Genomic DNA, 20,088 nt, shown 5'->3' with positions numbered 1-20,088 from the left:
CTGCCCTGTTGGAGCCAGAAACACAAGCATTGTTAGATATTATTGCCCTGTTGGAGCTAGAAACACAAGCATTGTTAGATATTATTGCCCTGTTGGAGTCAGGAACACAAGCATTGTTAGATATTACTGCCCTGTTGGAATCAGGAACACAAGCATTGTTAGATATTACTGCACTGTTGGAGCTAGAAACACAAGCATTGTTAGATATTATTGCCCTGTTGGAGTCAGGAACACAAGCATTGTTAGATATTAGTGCCCTGTTGGAGCTAGAAACACAAGCATTGTTAGATATTACTGCCCTGTTGGAGCTAGAAACACAAGCATTGTTAGATATTACTGCCCTGTTGGAGCTAGAAACACAAGCATTGTTAGATATTACTGCCCTGTTGGAGCTAGAAACACAAGCATTGTTAGATATTACTGCCCTGTTGGAGCTAGAAACACAAGCATTGTTAGATATTACTGCCCTGTTGGAGCTAGAAACACAAGCATTGTTAGATATTACTGCCCTGTTGGAGCTAGAAACACAAGCATTGTTAGATATTACTGCCCTGTTGGAGCTAGAAACACAAGCATTGTTAGATATTACTGCCCTGTTGGAGCTAGAAACACAAGCATTGTTAGATATTACTGCCCTGTTGGAGCTAGAAACACAAGCATTGTTAGATATTACTGCCCTGTTGGAGCCAGAAACACAAGCATTGTTAGATATTACTGCCCTGTTGGAGCTAGAAACACAAGCATTGTTAGATATTACTGCCCTGTTGGAGCTAGAAACACAAGCATTGTTAGATATTACTGCCCTGCTGGAGCCAGGAACACAAGCATTGTTAGATATTACTGCCCTGATCCGCGTTGTGTCTTGTCTAAGAACAGTCCTTATCTGTACTGTATATTAACTATATACCACACCTCCTCAGTCCTTATCTGTGGTACTGTATATTAACTATATACCACACCTCCTCAGTCCTTATCTGTGGTACTGTATATTAACTATATACCACACCTCCTCAGTCCTTATTGATTAATTACAACACATAGGTGTATTATAAGGCATTATAAAGGTCATTAAAATAATGATACATACGTACTTCATAGAAACTGTTACCCTTCATATATTCTAACAACTCACATTTTATGATTCATTATGTCATTTGTTCCATGTTAAGGGCTCTAACCTTGGAACTAAACTATTTGTCTCCCTCTCGCTGTTGCATGCAGTTCCTCTCTCTCTTCCTCCATTCCTCTAACCCCTCCCTCCTTCTAACCCCAGCCCTCTGGCAGAACCAGGAAGTCCCTCCCCTTCCCACAAACTCTCTTCTGAGGAAACAAAACTGATCTGAGTCTCTCTGTCGTCTGTCTGTGTGAGAGTGAACAACCGTCCAAATGGCTCAACAGGGAGTTCTGCTGGACCAGGACCAGTTCTGTTGTTCTGTCTGTCTGGATCTACTGAAGGAGCCGGTCACTATTCCCTGTGGACACAGTTACTGTAGGAGCTGTATTGAGGGCTGCTGGGATCAGGATGTTCTGAAAGGGGTCTATAGCTGTCCTCAGTGCAGACATACCTTCACTACAAGACCAATGCTGATGAAAAATAACATGTTGGCTGAGCTGGTGGAGAAACTGAGGAAGACAGGACTCCAGGCTGCTCCCCCTCCTGCTCTGTGCTATGCTGGACCTGGAGATGTGGTGTGTGATGTCTGCACTGGGACCAGAAAGCAGAAAGCCCTCATGTCCTGTCTGGTGTGTCTGGCCTCTTACTGTGAGACTCACCTCCAATCTCACTATGCATCTCCTGCTTTGAAGAAGCACAAGCTGGTCAAAGCCACCGCACAACTACAGGAGAAGATCTGCTCTCATCATGACAAACTGCTGGAGGTTTACTGTCGTACCGATCAGCAGTGTATCTGTTATCAGTGTGTGATGGATGAACATAAAGGCCATGATACAGTGTCAGCTGCAGCAGAGAGGACTGAGAAACAGGTAAGACCAGAACAACTTGTTGGTGACTGTCTGATAAACAAAGAATTAAAGATACAGTAGGAACTAAATCTGTTTGAATATGAGATCATTATATTATATACAATATGAAATGAATCCACAAATAAGAACAGAAACCTTGAGTATATAGATATGTTAACCCAGATTCTCCAAATGTATCTCCATTTTCTAAAGTCAAACACTATTATCATTCTGAATGGCCTTTTATGAGTCCAAAGTTCATTCTCAACCCCTTGATACATGAAGTCCTACCATAAAAACTATAATCATTCACATAGCAACATCATATAATATTGTAAACGGACTTCCTCAGGATTGTAGACCTTCCTCTCTATGGGTCCTATGTCACATTACTATACTATATATCTACTGGACTAATAAAGCTTGATAGCTCATTGAAGAGTGATTCTCCACAGAGGCAGCTGGGGATGAGTCAGCAGAAGGTCCAGCAGAGATTCCAGGAGAGAGAGAAGGAGCTGAAGGAGCTCCAACAGGCTGTGGAGTCTTTCAAGGTGAGTATTGTTGACCAGAGGAGACACACCATTTCACTTCTCTCCTCCAGTCAGAGAGAGAGAGAGAGAGAGGGGCCCCTATTCAATCCCACTGACCCCACTGTTGGGAACAGGCTGTCTGGACCCCTTTCAGAGAATAGACTGGTTCATGTAACCAGCTGGGCTGCCTCATCACATAACCATGAGTAACCATGACTGACTCATGTCCCCTATACATTAAAATGGAACTGTCTCTCTCTCAATTGAATTAAATTCATGGGGCTTTATTGGCATGGAAATATGTTTACATTGCCAAAGCAAGTGAAATAGACAATAAACAAAAGTGAAATAAACAATCAGAAATGAACAGTAAACATTACACTTGGAAGTGATTTGGGGGATGGGGGAGGGTCTATTAGAAGTTAGTAGGACTCTTTTATTTTCTCAGAAGTACTGAGTTAGGTAGGAGGATTTAGAGTGGTGTAAACCGTGATTGAACACACTCCAGAACAGTAGGTGGCGCCATGCACCTTTACCGTTGGTTTTGAGGACCTCCATTATATCATAGAAGAAGAAGTTGGTCTGTGAGGGTTTTGTTGTTCCTGAGGAGGGCTACTATTCTTTTCACACAGATAATATCTAGTTAACGTTGTATTTAATGTAGTTTTACTATCTGTGCCAGGCTATAAATGACACAGATAATATCTAGTTAACGTTGTATTTAATGTAGTTTTACTATCTGTGCCAGGCTATAAATGACACAGATAATATCTAGTTAACGTTGTATTTAATGTAGTTTTACTATCTGTGCCAGGCTATAAATGACACAGATAATATCTAGTTAACGTTGTATTTAATGTAGTTTTACTATCTGTGCCAGGCTATAAATGACACAGATAATATCTAGTTAACGTTGTATTTAATGTAGTTTTACTATCTGTGCCAGGCTATAAATGACACAGATGATATCTAGTTAACGTTGTATTTAATGGAGTTTTACTATCTGTGCCAGGCTATAAATGACACAGATAATATCTTGTTAATGTTGTATTTAATTGATCACAATAAGTGATATTGCAAAATTTGGAAAAAATCTTAGTTTATCTTTGTCAAACATGAGATGACACAAACACACAGAGACAGTGTTGTGTCAAAGCTACCAGGAAACTATCAATCATGGGAACATTGCTCAGATTTGACCATCTGACCCTGCTGGTGATATTGCAGAGAGAAGGGAGTATCTGAGGAGAATTGTTGTGGTCACATCAATGTTAGGAAGACAGGGACTCTCTTTCTGTGACAATGATGAATCTAGTGAAAACACAAATAGAGGGAACTCTCAATAGTAAAACTAAAATAAAACTCAAACAACTTCCTAGATACATCATGCTGAACTGAGTTTACCAAGAACTACGGTATTGATGTCAAAACAGAAGACATGTTGGTGGACAGAAACTTTCTTGCCCGGAAAAGAGAGGCTGGTGTTCTGTACCTGTCTGTCCAGGAGGGAGGAGAGTAGAGCAGGACCAAGAGGTGTTCTGTACCTGTCTGTCCAGGAGGGAGGAGAGTAGAGCAGGACCAAGAGGTGTTCTGTACCTGTCTGTCCAGGAGGGAGGACAAGGCCTGGTGGACCTGGAGAGCAGGGTGGTCTGACTCAATGAGGTGTAGACTACTGAACCTACTGTCTCTCTCTCCGTCTCTCTCTCTGTCTCTGTCTCTCTCTCTCTCTGTCCGTCCCTCTCTCTCTTTCTCTGTCTCTCTCTCTCTCTCCAGCTCTCTGCACAGTCAGCAGTGGAGGACAGTGATCAGATCTTTACTGAGCTGATCCGCTCCATTGAGAGAAGGAGCTCTGAGGTGAAGGAGCTGATCAGAGCCCAAGAGAAGGCTCAAGTGAGTCAAGCTGAAGGACTCCTGGAGCAACTGAAGCAGGAGATAGCTGAGCTGAGGAAGAGAAGCACTGAGCTGGAGCAGCTCTCACACACAGAGGATCACATCCATTTCCTCCAGGTAACTAAACTGTCTTGTTACATGTGATATGAAATTAACTTCATGTGAAACTATTCATCTCAATCATTATGTTGTCCTGTCTCTCTGTCCCTGTCTCTCTCTCTGTCCGTCCCTCTCTCTCTGTCCGTCCCTCTCTCTCTCTCTCTCTCTGTCCGTCCCCCTCTCTCTCTCTCTCTGTCCGTCCCTCTCTCTCTCTCTCTGTCCGTCCCCCTCTCTCTCTCTCTCTCTCTGTCCGTCCCCCCCTCTCTCTCTCTCTCTCTCTCTCTCTCTCTCTCCAGAGTTATCAGTCTCTCTCTCTCTCTCTCCAGAGTTATCAGTCTCTCTCTCTCTCTCTCTCTCTCCAGAGTTATCAGTTTCTCTCTCTCCAGAGTTATCAGTCTCTCTCTCTCTCTCTCCAGAGGTATCAGTCTCTCTCCAGTATCAGTGTATCTTCAGACTTACCCAGCATCGTTGTCCGTCCTCTTCAGTACTTTGGAGATGTGAGTAAGACTGTGTCTGAACTGAGAGAGAAACTAGAAGACTTCCTTAAAGGAGAATGGACCAAGATCTCCACTACAGGTGTGTTGAAAACAATAAGAACATCAACTTTAAACCATTGAAAGTTCCCTACTAGTCATATACATGTGGAATATGGTCTGATGATAACATTCCCTCTCTCTGTCAATGTGTCTGTAGTGAATATAGTGGATGTTGTACTGCCTCCAGAGCCCAAGACCAGAGAACAGTTGTTACAATGTGAGTCTCTTTATTGTGAAGTAACTAACAGTCTCTTTTTACTGACACTCCTAACAATCCCTCTAGAAATATATAGCAATAGTAGATCTAATCAAAGACTGGGTATCTATCTGACTCCTCATATTTCTCTGATTTGATCTCTGCTGTGCTCTAATCAAAGACAGGGTAGATACAGTATCTGACTTAACTTATTGTTCTGACTCCCCTCATTGGTCTCTGCTCTTCTCCCAGATTCCTGTCAGCTCACACTGGACCCAAACACAGCAGGCACACTCCTCTCTCTGTCTAAAGGGAACAGAAAGGTGACCTGTACAGACCAAGTCCAACCATATCCTGACCATCCAGACAGATTCACCTACTGGTACCAGGTTCTGTGTAGAGAGGGTCTGTCTGGACGCTGTTACTGGGAGGTGGAGAGGACTGGTGGTGTTGTTACAGCAGTCTCATATAAAGACATCAGCAGAACAGAGACAGATGGTGCATTTGGATACAATAACAAGTCCTGGAGTTTCCAGTGCTATAGAGGTGATTATTGTTTCAGACACAATAATGTTGAGACTAAAGTATCAGGCCCTCAGTCCTCCAGAGTAGGAGTGTACCTGGATCACAAGGCAGGTACTCTGTCCTTCTACAGTGTCTCTGACACAATGACCCTCCTCCACAGAGTCCAGACCACATTCACTCAGCCCCTCTATCCTGGGTTTTATCTCTCTGGTTCTGCTGAGCTGGTTAAACTGTAGTAGGGTCCACATAGATACTAGTCATGCTGGTGTAGTCTATAGCTGAGCTGGTTAAACTGTAGTAGGGTCCACATAGATACTAGTCATGCTGGTGTAGTCTATAGCTGAGCTGGTTAAACTGTAGTAGGGTCCACATAGATACTAGTCATGCTGGTGTAGTCTATAGCTGAGCTGGTTAAACTGTAGTAGGGTCCACATAGATACTAGTCATGCTGGTGTAGTCTATAGCTGAGCTGGTTAAACTGTAGTAGGGTCCACATAGATACTAGTCATGCTGGTGTAGTCTATAGCTGAGCTGGTTAAACTGTAGTAGGGTCCACATAGATACTAGTCATGCTGGTGTAGTCTATAGCTGAGCTGGTTAAACTGTAGTAGGGTCCACATAGATACTAGTCATGCTGGTGTAGTCTATAGCTGAGCTGGTTAAACTGTAGTAGGGTCCACATAGATACTAGTCATGCTGGTGTAGTCTATAGCTGAGCTGGTTAAACTGTAGTAGGGTCCACATAGATACTAGTCATGCTGGTGTAGTCTATAGCTGAGCTGGTTAAACTGTAAACTGATTTGTTATTAATTAAAATTCAATACAATGTTTTAATCTTGTACATTTCCATGAATCATGATGTCTGGTGTTGATGTATATTGGTTGTCATTCAGAACCATTGATATGTTTTCTCAGTTGGTTCTCTGTCTCTATGTAATTCTCCTCAGTATCATTGATCAGCTTGTTGGCTCGGTCCTAATTGATGTGTTCTCTGTCACCTGGAGCTGCATGGAAAATGGTCCAGGAACTAAAGGACAATTCAGGACTAGTCAGCCCACTACAAGCTGGTATCACTTACTTTCTACTAAACTATATGGTCTGGTTTCCCAGACACAGATGAATCCTAGTCCTGGACTAAACAGTATGTTCAATGTAGATGTCCAGGAAACCGGCCCTAAATGTGTCATCTTTCATCCTCCCATACTGCTCAGTCCAGCAACATTAAACCTGTCCAGCAGGTGGTGCTGTTGACCAAACAATAAAACCAGCAGATATCTTGACTTGCCACTCAGTATATCAGTAATGTTCAGAATAGTACTTTAATATCATTGGAGATTGATGGTCTTTTTAATCCACTATCCAGAGTCAGGAACAGATGAAGTTAGGTCTGCTACTGTTCAGTGATTAAATATGATTTATGGTGATGGGAAATAATAAAAAACACTCAACTTCATCTAGTAATAGTTTTCCTTTGTTATTTATTCCAAGGTGTGTCTTTAACTTGTAAATGTATTGTGTGGAGGTGAGCTAGTGGTGTGGCTGATAGAATAGAATGAAAAGGGAGGAGGGGAGGAAGAGGGGAGGAGTGAAGGGCTGTTCAAGAAACCAGATGAGGAAGATGTTCAGGGGAATTATTGTCTCTGTTCCAAATGGTTCCCTATTCCTTACGTAGTGCACTACGGTGCTTCTGACCAGGTCTAAAGTAGTGTTCTACATAGGGAATAGGGTGTAGATTTATTACAATATCATGCTTTAGTGTTTGGCACAACAATATATTAGATCTCCACCCCCCCCACTTCCTGTCTGTCATCCCCCAGTTCTGTTAAGACTTCCTCTCATTGAACTGGGCCTCATTCTAAATGGTCACTTTGTATTGATAGTCCATACTGGTCTTTACTATGGTTCTACATACAGTACCTGTATTGATAGTCCATACTGGTCTTTACTATGGTTCTACATACAGTATCTGTATTGATAGTCCATACAGTATCTGTATTGATAGTCCATACTGGTCTTTACTATGGTTCTACATACAGTACCTGTATTGATAGTCCATACTGGTCTTTACTATGGTTCTACATACAGTATCTGTATTGATAGTCCATACTGGTCTTTACTATGGTTCTACATACAGTATCTGTATTGATAGTCCATACTGGTCTTTACTATGGTTCTACATACAGTATCTGTATTGATAGTCCATACTGGTCTTTACTATGGTTCTACATACAGTACCTGTATTGATAGTCCATACTGGTCTTTACTATGGTTCTACATACAGTATCTGTATTGATAGTCCATACTGGTCTTTACTATGGTTCTACATACAGTACCTGTATTGATAGTCCATACTGGTCTTTACTATGGTTCTACATACAGTATCTGTATTGATAGTCCATACAGTATCTGTATTGATAGTCCATACTGGTCTTTACTATGGTTCTACATACAGTACCTGTATTGATAGTCCATACTGGTCTTTACTATGGTTCTACATACAGTATCTGTATTGATAGTCCATACTGGTCTTTACTATGGTTCTACATACAGTATCTGTATTGATAGTCCATACTGGTCTTTACTATGGTTCTACATACAGTATCTGTATTGATAGTCCATACTGGTCTTTACTATGGTTCTACATACAGTACCTGTATTGATAGTCCATACTGGTCTTTACTATGGTTCTACATACAGTATCTGTATTGATAGTCCATACTGGTCTTTACTATGGTTCTACATACAGTACCTGTATTGATAGTCCATACTGGTCTTTACTATGGTTCTACATACAGTATCTGTATTGATAGTCCATACTGGTCTTTACTATGGTTCTACATACAGTACCTGTATTGATAGTCCATACTGGTATTTACTATGGTTCTACATACAGTATCTGTATTGATAGTCCATACTGGTCTTTACTATGGTTCTACATACAGTATCTGTATTGATAGTCCATACTGGTCTTTACTATGGTTCTACACACAGTACCTGTATTGATAGTCCATACTGGTCTTTACTATGGTTCTACATACAGTATCTGTATTGATAGTCCATACTGGTCTTTACTATGGTTCTACATACAGTATCTGTATTGATAGTCCATACTGGTCTTTACTATGGTTCTACATACAGTACCTGTATTGATAGTCCATACTGGTATTTACTATGGTTCTACATACAGTACCTGTATTGATAGTCCATACTGGTCTTTACTATGGTTCTACATACAGTACCTGTATTGATAGTCCATACTGGTCTTTACTATGGTTCTACATACAGTATCTGTATTGATAGTCCATACTGGTCTTTACTATGGTTCTACATACAGTATCTGTATTGATAGTCCATACTGGTCTTTACTATGGTTCTACATACAGTACCTGTATTGATAGTCCATACTGGTCTTTACTATGGTTCTACATACAGTATCTGTATTGATAGTCCATACTGGTCTTTACTATGGTTCTACATACAGTACCTGTATTGATAGTCCATACTGGTCTTTACTATGGTTCTACATACAGTACCTGTATTGATAGTCCATACTGGTCTTTACTATGGTTCTACATACAGTACCTGTATTGATAGTCCATACTGGTCTTTACTATGGTTCTATATACAGTACCTGTATTGGTAGTCCATACTGGTCTTTACTATGGTTCTACATACAGTATCTGTATTGATTTTTTATTTTACCTTTATTTAACACAACATTAAACAACACTATAAACACACATACAGTACACCAATTACATATTACATTAAAAACACAAACATCTTGACTAATAACAGCTGGCCTAAAAACAATAACACTCTTCTATGATATATACATCTGTAGTGAAATGCCAAATGGATCTCCCCCTTGCCCCCCTGGCCCCATTGTCCCCTTTACCAATAACCCAATCGGCATCAATGGAACTACCGGATTGGACTCAATCACCAGAAGATGGCGCCATCCAACCATCCACCCCAATAGACTGGTATCAACAAACACCAACCCCGCCCACTGAGGATACTCCTGACGAATGGGAGAAGCTGTTAGAAACACTGCTATTAGAGTAAAGCTCTGCCGTAAGCAGAAGTGCTTATATGGACTGTTGTGTCATTGATGTCTTGTGTCTGACAGAGGGAACACCGACGCGATCTGGAGCAGAATCAAAAAGGTATATAAAGAGACATTTGCTTTTGACTTCTTGAATTCTGAATTCATTTAGACAACCATTTGACTTCGGGTAATTGCCACCTGACTCAAATGACTTAAAGATTCTGACTTGCTGGAACTTGGGCCGTTTAGCTATTGAACAGTTGTTCTAGTCGCCATCTGACCCGTTGTTTATCTTGATGCAATAATATCTTAACCGATTGAGCTCAACATGCCGGCCGGGACTTATAGCCACTGACACTGCGGTAGCTCAGCGTCGAATCTCTCGTCCCTCCAGACTAACTTGTTCTCTCTTTCTCTCTGTGTGTGTGTGTGTGTGTGTGTGTGTGTGTGTATAGAAAGCAGACAACCTCAATCTGGTTTCATTCCTGTAGTTATCAGAACACATGAGGTGTGTAACAATTATCTCTCCTTTCTAAGTGTGAACTTGTCCACTTCCCTTCATGGATTTAAAGGAAATGACTGGTTTATGTAAACTCCCTCTACCCCATGTCAACACCAATCCAATGCTTTTACATTTGTGAGGAGTAGAGAAGGAAAGCTACATTTCACAACTCTTAGTACAAACTCAAAACATGAAGCCCTCTCTAAGGAGCCCTCAGAGAGGTGGACATCAGAGAGATGGAGGCAGGCGGCAGGGAACTGTTGTATCTAATGAAGTCCGGTCCATCGTCGTTGATCATGTGGTCAACAGAGGTCTTACCATGACAGAGGCCGACACATTAGTTCACCCCAATCTGAAAAGATCAACTGGCAAATTCCATCATGAGAACATTTCAATAAGAAAAGCGGTAAGTCAGCAGGATGTGCACTATGCGTTACCTTTACAGGAAATGACATATTGTAATGCATGTCAACATGTTCCAGGATTGTTCCAGTAGGATCTATTGACAGTAAACTCTGTTCTACCCTCAGAATAGACAGAAGACCCCATGGTGGTGATCGTGTGCTGACTGACCAGCAGGAGAGGACAGTGGAGGAAATGGTGAGGGACAGGAATGATATACTGACCAGCAGGAGAGGACAGTGGAGGAAATGGTGAGGGACAGGAATGATATACTGACCAGCAGGAGAGGACAGTGGAGGAAATGGTGAGGGACAGGAATGATATACTGACCAGCAGGAGAGGACAGTGGAGGAAATGGTGAGGGACAGGAATGATATACTGACCAGCAGGAGAGGACAGTGGAGGAAATGGTGAGGGACAGGAATGAAATACTGACCAGCAGGAGAGGACAGTGGAGGAAATGGTGAGGGACAGGAATGATATACTGACCAGCAGGAGAGGACAGTGGAGGAAATGGTGAGGGACAGAAATGATATACTGACCAGCAGGAGTGGACAGTGGAGGAAATGGTGAGGGGAAGTGGAGGAAATGGTGAGGGACAGGAATGATATACTGACCAGCAGGAGAGGACAGTGGAGGAAATGGTGAGGGACAGGAATGATATACTGACCAGCAGGAGAGGACAGTGTAGGAAATGGTGAGGGACAGGAATTATATAATGACCAGCAGGAGAGGATAGTGGAGGAAATGGTGAGGGACAGAAATGATATACTGACCAGCAGGAGAGGACAGTGGAGGAAATGGTGAGGGACAGGAATGATATACTGACCAGCAGGAGAGGACAGTGGAGGAAATGGTGAGGGACAGGAATGATATACTGACCAGCAGGAGAGGACAGTGGAGGAAATGGTGAGGGACAGGAATGATATACTGACCAGCAGGAGAGGACAGTGGAGGAAATGGTGAGGGACAGGAATGATTTACTGACCAGCAGGAGAGGACAGTGGAGGAAATGGTGAGGGACAGGAATGATATACTGACCAGCAGGAGAGGACAGTGGAGGAAATGGTGAGGGACAGAAATGATATACTGACCAGCAGGAGAGGACAGTGGAGGAAATGGTGAGGGACAGGAATGATATACTGACCAGCAGGAGAGGACAGTGGAGGAAATGGTGAGGGACAGGAATGATATACTGACCAGCAGGAGAGGACAGTGGAGGAAATGGTGAGGGACAGGAATGATATACTGACCAGCAGGAGAGGACAGTGGAGGAAATGGTGAGGGACAGGAATGATATACTGACCAGCAGGAGAGGACTGTGCGGCAGGTAGCGTAGTGGTTAGAGCGTTGGGCCGTGCGGCAGGTAGCGTAGTGGTTAGAGCGTTGGGCCGTGCGGCAGGTAGCGTAGTGGTTAGAGCGTTGGGCCGTGCTGCAGGTAGCGTAGTGGTTAGAGCGTTGGGTCGTGCGGCAGGTAGCGTAGTGGTTAGAGCGTTGGGCCGTGTGGCAGGTAGCGTAGTGGTTAGAGCGTTGGGCCGTGCTGCAGGTAGCGTAGTGGTTAGAGCGTTGGGTCGTGCGGCAGGTAGCGTAGTGGTTAGAGCGTTGGGCCGTGTGGCAGGTAGCGTAGTGGTTAGAGCGTTGGGCCGTGCGGCAGGTAGCGTAGTGGTTAGAGCGTTGGGCCGTGCGGCAGGTAGCGTAGTGGTTAGAGCGTTGTTGTTTGATTGAATGTTGTTTGATCGAATCCCCGAGCTGACAAGGTAGAAATCTGTTGTTCTTCCCCTGAACAAGGCAGTTAACCCACTGTTCCCCTGAACAAGACAGTTAACCCACTGTTCCCCTGAACAAGGCAGTTAACCCACTGTTCCCCTGAACAAGGCAGTTAACCCACTGTTCCCCTGAACAAGGCAGTTAACCCACTGTTCCCCTGAACAAGACAGTTAACCCACTGTTCCCCTGAACAAGGCAGTTAACCCACTGTTCCCCTGAACAAGGTAGTTGGACGTCTCCATTGTTGAGGATGTCTCCATTGTAGAGGACGTCTCCATTGTAGAGGACGTCTCCATTGTAGAGGACGTCTCCATTGTAGAGGACGTCTCCATTGTTGAGGACGTCTCCATTGTAGAGGACGTCTCCATTGTAGAGGACGTCTCCATTGTTGAGGACGTCACCATTGTTGAGGACGTCACCATTGTAGAGGACGTCACCATTGTTGAGGACGTCACCATTGTAGAGGACGTCTCCATTGTAGAGGACGTCTCCATTGTAGAGGACGTCTCCATTGTAGAGGACGCCTCCATTGTAGAGGACGCCTCCATTGTAGAGGACGCCTCCATTGTAGAGGACGCCTCCATTGTTGAGGACGTCTCCATTGTAGAGGACGTCTCCATTGTAGAGGACGTCTCCATTGTTGAGGACGTCTCCATTGTAGAGGACGCCTCCATTGTAGAGGACGTCTCCATTGTTGAGGACGTCACCATTGTAGAGGACGTCTCCATTGTAGAGGACGTCTCCATTGTAGAGGACGTCTCCATTGTAGAGGACGTCTCCATTGTTGAGGACGTCTCCATTGTTGAGGACGTCTCCATTGTTGAGGACGTCTCCATTGTTGAGGACGTCACCATTGTTGAGGACTTCTCCATTGTTGAGGACGTCTCCATTGTAGAGGACGTCACCATTGATCACACCTTTGTTTCCACATTGGATAGATATTCTATAAATCTGATTACTGTGGGGTAACTGTGATCTGATTACTGTGGGGTCACCGTGATCTGATTACTGTGGGGTCACCGTGATCTGATTACTGTGGGGTCACCGTGATCTGATTACTGTGGGGTCACCGTGATCTGATTACTGTGGGGTCACTGTGATCTGATTACTGAGGGGTCACCGTGATCTGATTACTGTGGGGTCACCGTGATCTGATTACTGTGGGGTCACTGTGTCACTGTGGGGTCACCGTGATCTGATTACTGTGGGGTCACCGTGATCTGATTACTGCGGGGTCACTGTGATCTGATTACTGTGGGGTCACCGGGATCTGATTACTGCGGGGTCACCGTGATCTGATTACTGCGGGGTCACCGTGATCTGATTACTGTGGGGTCACCGTGATCTGATTACTGTGGGGTCACCGTGTCACTCTGGGGTCACCGTGATCTGATTACTGTGGGGTCACCGTGATCTGATTACTGTGGGGTCACCGTGAAAAAAGTTTGAATGTGTTGACGAAGCTTATAGTTGGGTAGACCCGAGAGGAGAATGTTGAGGATTGCCAGGGCCTTAAGAAAACTGAAGCCATCCTGGAGGTCTTCTGTCATCAGCAACCTTGTGGGATGCTGTGGTACTTTTAAGCAAGTCCATCATATGAGAACATCCCCCTGAAAGATAAACTCTCCTTTGTCATTCCAAGTAGCGGCCCCCTTTGAGTCTTTTATCTAACATTTTTCCTGTTACCTGCCGGAACATGTGTCAACATGTTGTGCATAACATTATCTTCAACATGCATTTGATCTTCAACAGGTAAGATCGCCGGTCCAGGCATTACAGGGGCTTGGTTCTCTCGCGTCATATTTTAAAGGGTCCGGTAGGGAAAGCGCTTAACCTCTTGAAACTAGGGGGCACTATTTTTATTTTTGGAAAAATAACATTCCCAAAGTAAATGGCCTATTTCTCAGGACCATATGCTAGAATATGCATATAATTGACAGCTTAGGATAGGAAACACTCTAAAGTTTCCAAAACTGTCAAAATATTGTCTGTGAGTATAACAGAACTGATATTGCAGGCGAAACCCTGAGGAAAATCCAATCAGGAAGTGCCTCTTATTTTGAAACCGTTGTGCCCCTATGTATCCCTATTGGCCATTGAAAGGGATATCAACCAGATTCCTTTTTCTACGTATTCCATAAGGTGTCTACAGCCTTTAGACGTAGTTTAATTTACGTATTTGAAAAACACCTTGAGGATTGATTATAAAAAACGTTTGCCATGTTTCTGTCGATATTGTGGATATAATTTTGTCGGCGTTGTCGTGACCGCTATTTCCGGTGGATTTCTCAACATAATGTGACCAACAAACAGAGGTATTTTGGGTATAAAAATTATCTTTAGGAACAAAAGGAACATTTGCTGTCTAACTGGGAGTCTCGTGAGTGAAAACATCCGAAGATCATCAAAGGTAAACGATTAATTTGATTGCTTTTCTGATTTTCGTGACAAAGCTTCCTGCTGCTAGCTGGAGATAATGCTATGCTAGGCTATCGATAAACTTACACAAACGCTTGTCTTGTTTTGGCTGTAAAGCATAATTTCAAAATCTGAGATGACAGGGTGATTAACAAAAGGCTAAGCTGTGTTTTGCTATATTTCACTTGTGATTTCATGAATATGAATATTTTCTAGTAATATTTTTTGACCGTTGTGCTATGTTAATTAGTGTAGTTCTCCCGGATCCAAGAGGTTAATGGTTGGTCTCTCTCTCACCTTGTTTTACCAAGGCCAAATATCTTTGCAAGAGGTTTGTGCATTTTTTGACCTTTTCATAGGGGTTCAATCCATGTCTGTTTAAAATATCCTATAAATTCTTTGCAATCTTTATTGATCGACACTGTTAGCATATTGCTTCTCTGGGAAAGTTTGCCCCAAAGCGAGTTTAAATACAATTTCTACAGATTTCTTTTGGTTTTGTTGACCTCTATTCTGTCAGGGTCAAGATGTATACCTTCTCTGTCATGATAGTCCTTGTCACGGTCGTCCTCCTCTTCATCTGAAGAGGAGAGGCGAAAAGGATCAGAGGACCAATACGCGGCGTGGTAAGTGTCCATGGTCAATCTTTAATAAAGAAAGTAGTGAACACTGAACACTATACAAAACCAGTAAACAAAATAACAACCGTGAAGCTAATCATATGGACTGTGCTGAAACAAGCCATCAACATAGACAATCACCCACAAACAAACAGTGCAACCCAGGCTACCTAAGTATGATTCTCAATCAGAGACAACTAATGACACCTGCCTCTGATTGAGAACCATACTAGGCCGAAACATAGAAATGCCCCAAAAACATAGAAAAACAAATAGACTGCCCACCCAACTCACGCCCTGACCATACTAAATAAATACACAACAAAGGAAATAAAGGTCAGAACGTGACAACAAGATTCCAAATTGTCTTGGAACTCCTGGTACATTTCCCCAAAAGTCTTCTGGGTAACGACACACATGGCCTGGGGCACAAAGCATAATTTACAACCGTGGAAGAAACAACCGTTGTACTCAAACACTGTTTCAACACCGTCAATCTCTGTGTATCCATCTACGTGATACGGCCCAACAGCCTTCTCCCCACTATTCAAAGCATGTTGAAAAAAAAATGTTTTTATCCTGGGCCAAGTACTCCAACCATCGAATGGACCCGCTAGAGTATGACTTGAATTGGCGTCGGTAGTTGTCAGGTGAGGGGATTGCTATAGAGGATGTAGGCAGATAGTGTGTACGTTTTCATGCATGCCGATGCAATAGTTGTACAACTCCAGGGGTCAATGCCGGCATCTTTGATTACCTCTTCTCTGAACCTGAAGCATCCGTCACGAAGTATATCCACATCGTTGTCACAGTTTGACTCCATCTCTTTATGGAAAGGTGTTATGATGAACTGTCTCATACCACGTCATGAATCTCTCTCCCTCTATGGGAGACATTTGATCACACCCAAACATTTCGGGACTGGGATAAGATCCGATATAATGTAGATTCTCCTCAGATGTGAAGAAATGAGGAAACCAACCTTTCAGAGTTTTCAAAACCCAAGGCCTCTGGCATTTGAGCCAATCTCATGGGTAAGAAACTTAAACTGTCAATGTATCTCTGGTTGAAGGCGGGGTCTAAAAACACTAGATTTTACTACCTTGAACTATGATACTGGGTGCAACACCTTGTTGTATCAAGGGGTTCAGAAGAACATAGGAATCATATGCTCTAGAATTGTGAGCGATAAACGTGAAGTTTCTGTACTGGGGTTTTCTAAAGTGTTTTAGAAAGAGCAGTGCACAATTGGGTCCATCTGCTGACCGCTTTTCACCCTTGAAAGTCATGGGAGATACAAAAATAGGCAAATTAACACCTGATTGCTGATTAGTTTCAAAATGATAAAACACATATTTCTCTAAATGTTCATCTTCTGCCAAGGGCTGAATATAACACTCGTGTGGCACTTCTTGAACCACTTCAGCGTCTCTGCTTTTCAAAGGCCCTTTACAGATTGGGCAGTGTATGATTCCACACACGTGAGGTTTAGGGCTGTCTATTTTAAGGTTGTAATTGCGATGGCATTTTGGACATTTCCTGTTAATGTCACAACTGCTTACAGATTTACATGCCTTGGGGTGCCATGATTCAATTTTGTGTTTTTCGTAGCAGTAGGTCGAACGTGCGTTGACAATCTGCACAGGCTGTTAGGTTTAAGGGTTGCATCTGAAAATGTTCATCCTGACATACTCTGAACAGTAATAACGACAAGAGTGCCCCCCCTTTAAGGTGTAGCCGGTATGTCATGATGGACACACAAGGCGCTCCTAAAAACGCTGTGATGTTGGTAATAGCATAATAATGGGTGTTTTGCACATACAAGTACAGAATCTGAGGATGAGGTTGTGGGCTGTTCTGGACTTTCAAGAGAGCTGAATTAGCTCTACTGTGGTACAAAACAACAATCTTGATGTTCAGAAAGTTTTCAAATGTGACAATGTCATAGAAAGCCACAGCCTCCTGTATACCTAGACCCACTGCATTCTGGAGCTCAATAGCCTTTTGTAAAGCCTCTAGATCAGTACATCCAGGGTTGAGTAAATGTGATAGGCCTATTGCAAAGCATAACTGATAACCAGGATTGTGAACTTTTATGAGATATGCCCTTTTATTGTTTATGATTTCTGATTGCATGAGTATCAAGTTTCCTTCTCTGACCCCCTCCGCCTCAGGGTTGATGTACAATTTGTGCAACGAGCTCCAGGGTCTTATCAGCTGTGACGCATAAATTAGATTGAACAAGTCGTTCCAGCAGGGCTATAAATTGTTCAAGATCTGCTTCGCCGTTGGGTAAAACAAGAGATACAGTGTTTTGCATACTATCTCCACAAATTTCATGTTGTAAGACATCACGAGGTTCTGCAAAATCTGTAGCCCTTTCTAAAAGTTTGCTCAGAGTATCCAATATCATAACATAAAAAACAACATAATCAAGGTTCTGATTCATCCCTGTGAAATTAAAAAACAGCATAATCAAGGTTCTGATTCATCCCTATGAAATTAAAAAACAGCATAATCAAGGTTCTGATTCATCCCTGTGAAATTAAAAAACAACATAATCAAGGTTCTGATTCATCCCTGTGAAATTAAAAAACAGCATAATCAAGGTTCTGATTCATCCCTGTGAAATTAAAAAACAGCATAATCAAGGTTCTGATTCATCCCTGTGAAATTAAAAAACAGCATAATCAAGGTTCTGATTCATCCCTGTGAAATTAAAAAACAGCATAATCAAGGTTCTGATTCATCCCTGTGAAATTAAAAAACAGCATAATCAAGGTTCTGATTCATCCCTGTGAAATTAAAAAACAGCTTAATCAAGGTTCTGATTCATCCCTATGAAATTAAAAAACAACATAATCAAGGTTCTGATTCATCCCTGTGAAATTAAAAAACAGCATAATCAAGGTTCTGATTCATCCCTATGAAATTAAAAAACAGCATAATCAAGGTTCTGATTCATCCCTGTGAAATTAAAAAACAACATAATCAAGGTTCTGATTCATCCCTGTGAAATTAAAAAACAGCATAATCAAGGTTCTGATTCGTCCCTGTGAAATTAAAAAACAACATAATCAAGGTTCTGATTCGTCCCTGTGAAATTAAAAAACAACATAATCAAGGTTCTGATTCGTCCCTGTGAAATTAAAAAACAGCCGACTCTCTGTATTGCTGTATTTATTTCTGTAAACAACACAAACACTTCTATCAAAACCATCGACACTGATTTATTACACCATTTTCCAATTCCTCAAAAACATTGTGTGGTTGCTCAGACTCCTCGGACATGGGAGTTTAAGGAGGTGTGTGTGTGGCAGGGAGGGTGTTAAGGATGTTGTCCTCTCATTCATTTGGTTAATTAAGGATATGAGTTCTGCCGGTATCTGTAATAACAGGTTTTCAAGTGTCTGAATTATAGGTGGAGATGTCGGCCCTGTCTCATTCAAGCTGTTTGGCCACCTCATACATCAACAAATCGTCTACCTCAGAATTGGCTGTATCAAGCTGTTTGGCCACCTCATACATCAACAAATCGTCTACCTCAGAATTGGCTGTGTCAAGCTGTTTGGCCACCTCATACATCAACAAATCGTCTACCTCAGAATTGGCTGTATCAAGCTGTTTGGCCACCTCATACATCAACAAATCGTCTACCTCAGAATTGGCTGTATCAAGCTGTTTGGCCACCTCATACATCAACAAATCGTCTACCTCAGAATTGGCTGTATCAAGCTGTTTGGCCACCTCATACATCAACAAATCGTCTACCTCAGAAGTGTTGTTTACTAAAGCCTTGAAACTATCAGACTTCAATATTTACTCATATTTTACTATGTCTGTCCTGGGCGCCGAATTCCTCCTCGACCACGTCCTCTCCACGTATTGGGCCTTCTGTGGTGGTATACGCCTGGGAGGACTCTGAAAGAAAAATATATACAAAATAGGGTGTTAAAAATAAAATATATATTATATAAAAAATATATATTAACATTTTAACAATATATAGTTAAATGAGCTGTGTTATTTTGACGCTGTTCTGAGGAATCCTGGATACCGCGCCCCTTTCTCCTCTGGCTTTGGAGATTCTGTTTGTATAGATATTGTTGGAGTCTGAAATTAAACATTAGTTGACATTGTTTTAACATATTCTATCAACAAATGTATAATGGGGTCAAACTGTATCCATGTTCTTGAATCATTTTCAGACCAGGCGCCCCTCTCGGGCCTCGCTGATTCTGCGATGCACTTGTGCCAAAGTAGTGCGATGCGTCTTAGGGGCTAGATTATGTTTGATTGGCTGGAGGTTCCAGGGGGGTGTGTCTGTGTGTTAAAGCTGCTTGTGTTGTTTGGAGTTCTGGTAAAGACGTTCGTACAGAATGGTAGAATATCGTCTGTTTCTGTCACGAATCCCGTTTCCTGAGTCTGTTTTTTGCCTATGTTCTGTCCTGGAGTGTTTTTTCCAGCGTCCTGGAACGCACCCTGTCTGGTTGCCGGGCAATGTAGCCAGTTGGGGTTTCTGATTACCCGCACCTGTATCCCATCAGCCATCTGCACACCTGGTCCTGATCATCATCTCTCCTCTTCATA

General features: G+C 42.6%; 1 protein-coding gene and 2 long non-coding RNA genes across 3 annotated transcripts; 2 read left to right on the top strand and 1 right to left on the bottom strand.

Moving 5' to 3' along the window:
* The first annotated feature begins 1,301 nt into the window (after window positions 1-1,301).
* LOC110518824 (tripartite motif-containing protein 16) lies at window positions 1,302-6,078 on the top strand. The gene is made up of 6 exons (XM_036972176.1): window positions 1,302-1,983; window positions 2,418-2,513; window positions 4,266-4,499; window positions 4,898-5,057; window positions 5,175-5,234; window positions 5,466-6,078. Exons 1-6 carry the CDS (start codon window positions 1,387-1,389, stop codon window positions 5,972-5,974), a joined length of 1,656 nt encoding a protein of 551 aa, XP_036828071.1. The 5' UTR covers window positions 1,302-1,386; the 3' UTR covers window positions 5,975-6,078.
* Window positions 6,079-9,612: 3,534 nt separating this feature from the next.
* Window positions 9,613-10,960, top strand: LOC118947101. Its single transcript, XR_005041759.1, has 3 exons — window positions 9,613-9,907; window positions 10,245-10,697; window positions 10,822-10,960. It is a non-coding gene; the product is annotated as an uncharacterized LOC118947101 (long non-coding RNA).
* A 7,701-nt stretch (window positions 10,961-18,661) lies between these two features.
* LOC110519397 lies at window positions 18,662-20,088 on the bottom strand. Its single transcript, XR_005041756.1, has 2 exons — window positions 19,075-20,088; window positions 18,662-18,960 (listed from the first exon to the last, which is right to left on the bottom strand). It is a non-coding gene; the product is annotated as an uncharacterized LOC110519397 (long non-coding RNA).

This window comes from Oncorhynchus mykiss, unplaced genomic scaffold (assembly GCF_013265735.2).
Source record: "Oncorhynchus mykiss isolate Arlee unplaced genomic scaffold, USDA_OmykA_1.1 un_scaffold_121, whole genome shotgun sequence".
Classification (NCBI taxonomy): domain Eukaryota; kingdom Metazoa; phylum Chordata; class Actinopteri; order Salmoniformes; family Salmonidae; genus Oncorhynchus; species Oncorhynchus mykiss.
Note: the sequence above shows the minus strand (reverse complement) of the source record. Positions and strands in the feature narration are given on the sequence as shown.